Source organism: Carassius auratus, chromosome 3 (genome assembly GCF_003368295.1).
Source record: "Carassius auratus strain Wakin chromosome 3, ASM336829v1, whole genome shotgun sequence".
Classification (NCBI taxonomy): domain Eukaryota; kingdom Metazoa; phylum Chordata; class Actinopteri; order Cypriniformes; family Cyprinidae; genus Carassius; species Carassius auratus.
The window spans coordinates 21,994,741-22,004,885 of record NC_039245.1 but is presented as its reverse complement, the minus strand read 5'-3'; the positions used below and the strand labels follow the sequence as shown (position 1 = coordinate 22,004,885).

Here is a 10,145-nt window from a genome sequence, read left to right as displayed (position 1 = left end):
AATAAACTTGTTTATTACACATTTAATTGTTTCATTTAAACATTTCTTACCACAAATGCATAAAGTGCTTCTTAAGTATACAAGGCAAGAGCAAATAGATTCATAGACAACTGATATGATTGTAGTTATAAATAATAAAGTATTCTGAAAAACACACACATACATACACATTCAAGTGTTAGTTGATCAAATACAATCTATTAACTTCTGGAGAAATGCCTGTACCCTTCACAAACATGTATTATTCTATTATTTCACATTTTGTCAACATTACTGACATTTTCATATTAATTTATAGTATTAAAACAGCATTAACTTTTCTCTTTATCAGTGCAAACTTCTATTATTTGGAAAACAGGTAGACCCACATTTACAGAATTTGTAATAATTTCTACAAGGGTAATTTAGTATAACTGTGGATTATAATTTGTTTTGTAACCTAGAAGAAACAAAATAATATCTAATTCTATATTCATATGTGGTATGTAGTAGAATAGAATGGGAGGAACTAGATACCAATGATATTTAATAGTCATAATTCAATGAGATGGCAGGCTAGCAGGGATAATTAGCACAATATTATTTTTCATATTCCATTCATAACTGTTTATGAGGTCATCCCAGTGAATGCTGTTTCTTCAGCCTCTCAGAATGCTGAACTCTTTCCTCTGGAGTCTTCTTGTAACTCCGGAAACACACAAAACATTTTTACTTGAATGTTTTCTAATACAATATTGCATTTAAAGTTTGTTTATTATATGTTAAAATTAAATTATTCAATGTAAATGCAATGCTGTGTATTAGTTTTAAGGTTTTGCAAATGTTGAATGCGTTTCACAGAACATACAAGCTTTCATTTCCACACAGTGATTCTCTGCAATATAATACAGGGATTGATATTTTAGTCAGACTTCACTTGACTAAATACCAACATGGTTTACTGCCAAATGCATTTACAAATAAAAGCAGCCAATTTTAAATGTCAGGTGACTCTTCAGGCAGGCTTTGTGGCATTTTCAGCATTGCAAGCGTCCAACACAGACTGAATTGAATTTCAAATTCCATCAACAACAGCATAAAAGAAAAAGAAATGGCAGGAGATCACATGCTCAAAGGCTGCAGAATGTGAAGAACTGACCCGCGGCGCAGGAGCTGCTGGCCTGAAACAGACACGGGAATACTGACGGAAAACTGTATGTAACCATCAACTGCACGGTGCAGAGTGAGTACTAAATGTCTGAAGTGGCTGTTTTTGCTTCTGTGAAGTGATTTCTTGCTAGTTTTTGTGTTCACCTTTTTGTAGGAGGACTCTTGGTTTTCTGAGCTCTTCTGGTCTGACCTGGAGATTCACCAACTCTGATGACATTCAAGAACATTTTTAGTAAGCATTTAGTAAGCAAGCACTGAAGCTTATAAATAAAAAGCATTTTAGCATTGTATTAATAAACAGTAAATAAAATAATATTATAATAGCAGTAGTTCTTTTAAAAAAATATTTAATATATTTTTATAATATACTGTATAATATATATATATATATATATAGTGTGTGTGTGTATGTGTGTGAAATGATACTTTAAAAAATATTATTTAAAATATATATATATATATATATAATATTAAAGTGCGTGTGTGTGTGTGTGTGTATATATATATATATATATATATATATATATATATATATATATATATATATATATATATAGTGTGAGTGTGTGTGTATGTGTGTGAAATGATACTTTAAAAAATATATTATTTTTTAAAATATATCTAATAATATTAAAGTTTGTGTGTATATGTATATATATATATATATATATATATATATATATGTGTGTGTATATATGTATATATATATACACATATATATATAGCATTTTCTAAAGAAATAAATAACATCCAAATGTCAAATGCTTTGATTATTTGGTGCCAGCTGATTTAGTCTAAAATACCAACAAAAAAAATGCATAAAACATGACAGTATTTTGCTAAAAAAAATCAAATTCCAGTATTTTTAATCATGCTCACCCACCTTTTCTTTCTATCAAGAGATTTCTGAGTAGCAGCAGATAAAATCATCTTGTCCTTGGGGCTCTTTGCTTTTTCCTGCATGCCAAATAAAATTGTACGTGTGTTGGCAAGAAACACGGACCTGCACAGCTGCACATTCATATGGAAATGACTTTGTGCTTTTCCAAAAACAGGGAGGAAACAAACACTTCAGCAATGGCCGAGGATCAAAACGGACCGAAATGAAAGAAAGTCAGCCAATAACCATGAAACCTAATGACAGATGTGTCCTGATAGCTACCATCTCTCGGAGCTTTCTCTCGGTGCGCAGCTCTCGGTCTTGCTGCAGTAGAGACAGACGCTCCTCTGGAGACCATGTGAAGAAGATGTCATGGATGTCAAACAAGGCCGCACGTAACTGCAAGAGGAACGGACACAAAACTGAAGCAGTTCTGATGCTGTACACACTGTTCTTTAAGTATCAAAGCATTACAAGCGTGGCACCTGAGCTCTGACGCGCTCTTGCAGAGACAGATCCTGCTCTGACAGAGAGTCGTTCCTCTGAGGAGCTTCAGTGATGAATGAACGAATAAACTCTTGCGTGTCCTGACGAAATACACACGTATAAGGACGATAGAACCTGTGAGACTTTAATGAGCATGCATGTGAACACTATATTGTGTTCTCACTTGAATGGTTTGCCGCAGGTGTTTGACTTTCTCAGTTTTCAGCAGTCGTCTGATGAGGAAGCCCTTCACAAGAGCAGTGAGGTGACACAGTGCCCTCTGCTGCTCCACTGTCACAACCTGTTCACAAACCGGGAGAGTTCAATACACCTTTCTCATACTCTTTATCGAAGCTTACTGCACTCTAAAGGGACTCATTTGCAGTTGTAAAAGCAGATTAAAAATCAACCTGACTCGGCCTGTTTCTGTTTGCTGTGCTGTGATTCAGGCCTCTCATGTAAATGGGAGTCTGTGTTGGTGGTGATTCCACATCTAAACTGGTTGAAGGGAAACCTGAAACGTAGAAATACAGACAGATATGCATATATACAATAGTACATGAACCATAGTAAGAGTTTACCCCAAAATCACAATTACGTCATCATTAATCCATGTTGCTTTGAAGTTTAGAATCTAAACACCAAAAAAGTTCCAAAAGAACTTAAAGCATCTTAAATACACTCCACGTGACGGCATTTTTGTTTGTTGAATCATTGTCATTTTAGCATGATTTATGGTATGGATTATGGTATTTATTCATATTTTGAATTATTTTTGTATTGTAAGCTTATTATGTCCCTTTGTCTTTTTTATGTTTTTTATATAGATTTCGAAATAGCTTTAATTCATTATTATTTCATTAAATAGTCATTTTAGAATTTAAACTTACATTTTTACATTTGTTTTTAATTTATGTGCATATTTAAACCCTTATTTTATTTCAGCTTTGTTACAAATAAGATTTTTTCTTTATTTTATTTAACTTTATTGTTTTTTATCTTTTATATATATATATATATATATATATATATATATATATATATATATATATATATATATATTATGTAATCCAAATAAACAATTTAGTTAACAGTAACAACACTGTAACAACACCAAATGTGAGTAAATGATGACAGAATCTTCCTTTTTGGCTGAACTATTCCTTAAAAGCATATTTTTTATATATACTGTACCAACATATTTAACGTATTTACATCCATAAATCAACTAAATGTCCATTTAAACATAGTGGTAGCAAATTTAAGAGATTAATCATGGGCTGAAATAATACCAGTGGTTGGCACGGGGTGTCTTGGTGATCTGTCTCCTGGGCTTAAAGGGCACATGGGGCTCAGTATAGTGTAACGTTCACCAGTTACCCTGAATTCACACCCGTCCTCGCCCGCGACAGGACTCAGACCACCCTGACCCCTCAGTCTCCTGACCCACTCCTCCGACTCCTGAATGAAGAGCAAACTAATGTCAGAATATACAATAAACATAATGATGCATATCAAAACCCAAACCCAAGTCAAACTTTCATCCAAGAGAAATGTATTCATATTTCACACCCAGTATTTGTGTGTGTTTTATTCCAGTTGATGCATAGCAGATGTGAGTGTGAATGGAAACGTGGCAGTTGAAGTTCACAAAGGTTAGGAACAGATCCAGTGCTGACCTGACTGAGGTGCAGTTGCTCTCTCTCTTGCTCTGCCATCATACACGACATCCGGAAATCATAATCATCCTCCAGAGACCTCTGAATCTCTTCTAGAGTGTGGACTTGCCATTGCATCTCATCTTAAGGAAAGACATACACAATTGAGAGGATACTTTATCAAAGAATGCTGGAAATCTGATCTTGTAGCCAAATGGGGTTCTCTATGGTTCTTCCTTCAAGGGTCCAAGGGTCAGTTCTTTAGATAAGGGAAAACAGGGGAAAGTGTCTTTTTAAGGCTATTTTTATCATTATTATTATAGAAGCACTCTGCAAAAACATAATTTTTGATAATTTTTGAAAGATATTAATTAATACTTCAGAAAGGAGACATGAAATGAATCAAATGTATTCAAATAAATGATGTTCGTTTGAACTTTCAATTTATTAAAACCTTTCAAAATGTATGTTTTCAACACTGATAATAAGAAATGTTTCTTGAGCAGCAAATCAGCATCAGAATCATGGGACACTGAAGACTGTAATAATTATGCTTTATATCATAGGATAAAAAAAACATTTTAAAATACATTCAATTAGAAAAATGTTATTTTAAATAGTTATAATATTTCGCAACATTAATGTTTTTAAATAAATGCATCAAAAGTCTTGGTGAGCATAAGAGACTTCTTTCAAAAATATGTAAAATATTATTTAAAAATCAACACCAGACTTTTAAATGGTAGTGTATATGGAAATATTCATATTAATATTTTCATCATTTGTTTTCACTACAGAATGACCCCATAAATGGCAATTATTTAAGTTTCTAAAAAAAATATTTTAAGAAAACGGTCCTTTGCAAGAGGAACATCATATTTCAGGGTTCTTGGCATTATGATCATGACTATTTCCTAAAGATCTTGAATGAAAAGTTATTTTAAGAGTGTTCATGTCATTGGACAGAAACTCATTTGGCTTCTAATTAGAATCTTTATTTTTTCGAATCTTTATTTCATTTGCTCTGTTCTTACATGTTCTCCACTCTTTCAGTGCTGTGCTAATAACACTGTTTCTTTGGGTCTCAAAAGGAGAGTCTGGGGTGGTTCCGGACCCCATGAATGCTGCTGTGGGACTGTCCCGTGTGAAAGTCTTGTTCATGGGTGAAGGAGGAGACAGTCGAGTGGGCGTTCTCGCAGTGACCCCGGCCATAAACCGAGGCATTCTCTCCTGGCTCCGGTCTATGACGGGCCTCTGATGGTTTGAGGACAGATGGCTATCCAGTGTGTGGCATCTCCTTCGAAACGGAGGGCTTGTGAGTTCAGGACCCACTGGAGATGTTTCTAATCGTCCCACGGTCTCGTTCAACCCGGGGTGATCATCATATCGACCCATACTCACATTTTCCACTCCGAGTAGCTTGCTTTCCTGCGTCGCGATTGTCTTTCCTTCCTGTGGCCTTGCATGTGCTGTAATTTTCAGTTGATTGGGGTTTTCAGGGAAAGAAAAGAAGACACTGCCAGCAGAAATGGGACGAGGACGTCCGCGGTGGGGTCTGGCATTTAGAGCAGGTTCTGGGCCTGTCAGGTTACTGGGAGAGGTTTGGTTTGCTGAGGAAATATAAAAGGGTAAACCAGATGCAGTCACATCCAAAGAACAGCTGTGTTCTTCATCCGACGGGCGTGGATCAACCGTTTTGTTGACCTTTGACCCCTGTTTACCTTGCTCTTTTTTGATGAATTCACGTGATTTCTTCAGCAGGTTCTGCAGACAAACTCCCTCTGCTTCAGATTGCTCTTGCATTTGTTTTTCTTCTGCAGATTTCTCTCTCTGAACAGCTGAAGGGGTCACTGGTTGCTGACTAGAGAAGATGTACGGCTCTGTGGCCCCAGTAGGTGTAAGATTTGCATTATCTACTGCTGTAAAACCATTCCTGGAGTCTGTTTTTGGAGATGGAGTCAGGCACTGCTCTGAAAACTTCGGCATGTCCAATATTTTTGGAGGCTATTACATAAGTGCAAAAAGATATGACAGTAAATACGCAACAAATATGTTTTTTTAAAAGATGTACATATATTCTCACCTAATCTGTTATATTCACCTAATATATTACAATGCTATGTTATAGAATGGTATGTTTAATATCTGGACTTTTTTTTAAATCATAAAATGATTACAAATATGTATTATCAAGGGGTCAAAGTTCCAAAGACTTGAAAATAAATGTAAATATATTTGTTTTAATAAAAATAAGTAAGTCCATATAGGACATAAAAGTGCCTATAATTGAGGAAATACTAAATTTCTTACCTTATCGGTCCAAAGAATGGTCTGAATCTGACTGAGGAGGTTTTTGTTGTGATGAATCTGCCTCTCTGCATCCATTTGTGAAGCTCTTTTCCTGTATTCAGCCATCTCCCTTCTTTGTTTCTCACTTAGCTGGAAAAACACAATGCAGATAATATTAATAATCCTAGACAATTGAAAATAAGAGACAATTATCTTGAAGGTGCTACTCAAACTTAAATATTATTATTATTAATAGTGTTTCATTACTATATATATATATATATATATATATATATATATATATATATATATATATATATATATATATATGTATATATATATATATATATTTTTTTTTTTTTTGCTTAGACTTTCTTTTGAGTTTTAAAGTTTATTATTACAAAGAAAATTTGGTAGCACTTTATAATAAGGTTCTATTAGATAATGTTAGTTAACTACTTTAGCTGACATGATCTAAGCAAGATCAATTCTTCTACAGCATTTATTAATCTTGATTCATGTTAATTTCAACATTTACTAAAGCATTATTCAAATCAAAAGTGCTTGTTAACATTAGTTAATGCACTGTGTATAAGCATTAACTATCAATGAATAACTGTATTTTAATTAACTAGCATTAACAAAGATGAATAAATACATTAATAAATGTATTGTTCATTGTTTGTTCGTGTTCATTAATACATTAACTAATGAAACCTTTTTCTAAAGTGTTACCGGAAATTAATTGTGCACTGTGCATTGTAACATTAAACTTCATGAGACATAATTAATCAAACTACACTCTCAGAAAAAAGGTACAAAGGTACATCTTTGTACATTATTCCTCCTAAATGGTACATATTTGCAATTCAAAAAGTACATATTAGGACATAAAGTGTACATATTGGGACCTTTTTCTGAGAGTCTACAGCATGTCTGACTCTCTCGTTCTCTTGTAAAATATCATTTATCATGTGTTGTACTCACAACTGGAGACAAAAGCGGCCTGCCATGAAAGCAGACGAGCGAGTGCGCCACCCCTCGAGCAGGTGCGGTACTGCAGCTCTTCTCTCGCATCATTTCCGCCAGCAGCTCACACAGAATGCGCGCGCAGAAATCCTCGTAGCTGTCCATGATTTCTCCACAGCGCTCTACACAGCTGGAGTAGCCTGAATATTGAAATGCAAGTGTTATGTATAGAAGCAAGTAAGCTGTAGATAATTAACAGCTCTGCATTCCTCTGCACTTTTATCAGTAAAAATGCATTTTTAGATAACCGTGCACATATGTTAAAATCTCAGCACTCAGCCTACCTTTTATCGCAACGCAGGCCAGAGCTTCTGTTTGAGTAAATAAGAGAAATGACATAAGAGTGCACCAACAGAAAATCTTCCGTCTACCACAGATGCGACTGTGACTCTGTAAGATGTCGCTGTGCTGATGTTCATTGGACGTACAGAAAGAGAATGATAACAAAGCTAGGAAACTAGATTAGTGTGTATCCAGATGACGCAGAAGACTACACGGTGGCTCTGTTCTGTCCTGCACGGTCTTCATCAGCATCATCAGCACCGCCCCGTTCACTCGCCGTCATTCTCTCCGTTCATTTGGACGGACGTGAAGCCACCGGAAGATTCCTTCACACCGGATACATTTAGGTACAGATTCATTCTCACATTATTTTTACTGTAGCAGGCCTATAAATTCACGAGATGCTTCCGCTAATATGGATACAATGTTTTTAGTTAAATGATAGAATTAGAATAAGCTACATACATAATGACTAAAGGAATGAATGATTAAATACAGTTTTAAGAAACAACAACAACAACAAGACGTTCGTTGTAGGCTACTCAATTTAACTTTTTTAATATTAAATATAATACTTTTTTACATGCTTTTTCCTGTTGTATTACTCATTACTCGCTAATATAACTATTTATAAATATGTAACTTTTAAAAGGCTAAATAAGAAAGGGTGCAATATTCACAATTAACAATTTCACTGTAGTAAAATCTAAAAACTGACAGAAAAGGCAATTCTTAAATAAATAAATAAACAAACAATTCTTCATAACAGATCAGTAGAGCTGTTCCTACATATAATTTTTTTCATATATGTCTGTATTTTTATAATTAAAATTACATTTTAAATTAAATATTATTATTTTAATTAAACTATTTTTCCATGTATGTATGTATATACATGTATGTGTATTTATATTCATAAAACAATTCAATATTTTTTAATAATTTTAATTAATAAGTGTATATATATATATATATATATATATATATATATATATTTCTTGTTCAATCAAATATTTTATGTGTGTGTGTGTATATATATATATATATATAGAGAGAGAGAGAGAGAGAGAGAGAGAGAGAGAGAGAGAGAGAGAATTTGTATTTAAAAAATATACATATAATACATACATATAATATTTACCTTTTTTGTTAAATCAAATATGTTTTTAGGTAGGTGTGCAAGTATAATATATATAATTTTTATTTTTTAACCTTTCTAATCTTAATTTTCTTTCATGTATGTTTGTGTATACAGATTACATAAACAATAAAATACATCATATAAACAATATACGAAGAACCAAGGGGGGAAAACCACACGATTAAAAAAAAAAATCTAATAATATGGTAAGTGATGTGTTTTCCAGTATCGTAGTGACTCACGCGCCTCGGTTGCTGTGGGCGGGGTTTTCCGCTGCGCGCCAGACTCCAGTCCCTGCTCAAACCTCAAACTAACTGGTGGTCAGTCCGTGCCGTGGAGGATCGTGTGGAGATGCCGATTAACTTCACTCTCGATGAACTTACAGACAGACAGTGAACTGTAACTGGACGCGCTTCTTTCAGAAACCCTCCGAGTCGTCGATTTCCACGCGCATTAGAAGTCGACCGTTTGTATTTGAAGGACTTTAGCGGTGGACTTGGACAGCCGCCGCCTGGGCGAGTTTGCAGAAGTAACGCAACTTACCTCAGGAAGACAGAAACAGTGAGTGATTAGCGATTAAACTGACATAACCTATTTTGTTATTCCGTGTGATTATCTGACACTTTTAAATAATAGTGAACAGGCTGACACAGTTTCAAATATATAAAGTTTTAAATTCTACCTCACTTGAAGGCAAGCTCACTGTTAGTAGATCTTAAATGATTGTATAACGGCATTATAACGTTACCTAAGTTTGCTTTAAAGTCTCGTTTGTTGTCTAGCAGCAGTGAGTTTGAATTGTAAGCTATAATATCACGTTGGTAACTCCACCCTGTGTGGTGGTGGTGTACTTCACCCTTCAGACTGCTGCAGCAGTGCTCCGTCAGAGCAGTAGATGGCGCTGTTGCTCCGTGTATTTGGCCTTGAGCACTAGTTACTGAATAAAGTCATGAAATATCACCGAAAGACCCATAAATCTGATCATGCAATTCATTGGGTTGCTGTGGTTTACTTTAACCTGTACACTGTGTGAAAGTTTGCATTAAAGTTTCACTTGTAGACTGTGAGCCAACTGTAAGATCTGCATTTCAAGAATCATTTGGGGGTCCATAATTTATTTTTTGAGAAATAATTGGGTTACAGTTGTGTATCTGCTCTATATTCATAATGATTGCAAAGCATTTGACCACATTTGCGGTGTTTGGCATCTGAATTTGTCTTTGGGGATCAA

At 34.6% G+C, this 10,145-nt stretch overlaps 1 protein-coding gene across 2 annotated transcripts; it reads right to left on the bottom strand.

Annotated features, from left to right (window-relative positions):
* Positions 1–19: 19 nt before the first annotated feature.
* On the bottom strand, positions 20–8,272 carry ccp110 (centriolar coiled-coil protein 110). 2 transcript variants are annotated; one of them, XM_026214513.1, is made up of 14 exons: positions 7,776–8,272; positions 7,450–7,631; positions 6,484–6,612; positions 5,895–6,177; positions 5,208–5,783; positions 4,195–4,316; positions 3,808–3,976; positions 2,926–3,029; positions 2,700–2,816; positions 2,515–2,616; positions 2,312–2,428; positions 2,033–2,106; positions 1,294–1,356; positions 20–1,160 (listed from the first exon to the last, which is right to left on the bottom strand). In XM_026214513.1, the coding sequence occupies exons 1-14, from the start codon at positions 7,828–7,830 to the stop codon at positions 1,055–1,057; spliced, it is 2,199 nt and encodes a 732-aa protein (XP_026070298.1). In that variant the 5' UTR covers positions 7,831–8,272; the 3' UTR covers positions 20–1,054. The 2 variants fall into 2 exon arrangements, with proteins under 2 accessions (XP_026070298.1, XP_026070287.1); XM_026214502.1 differs by having other exon boundaries at positions 5,208–6,177.
* Positions 8,273–10,145: the final 1,873 nt, after the last annotated feature.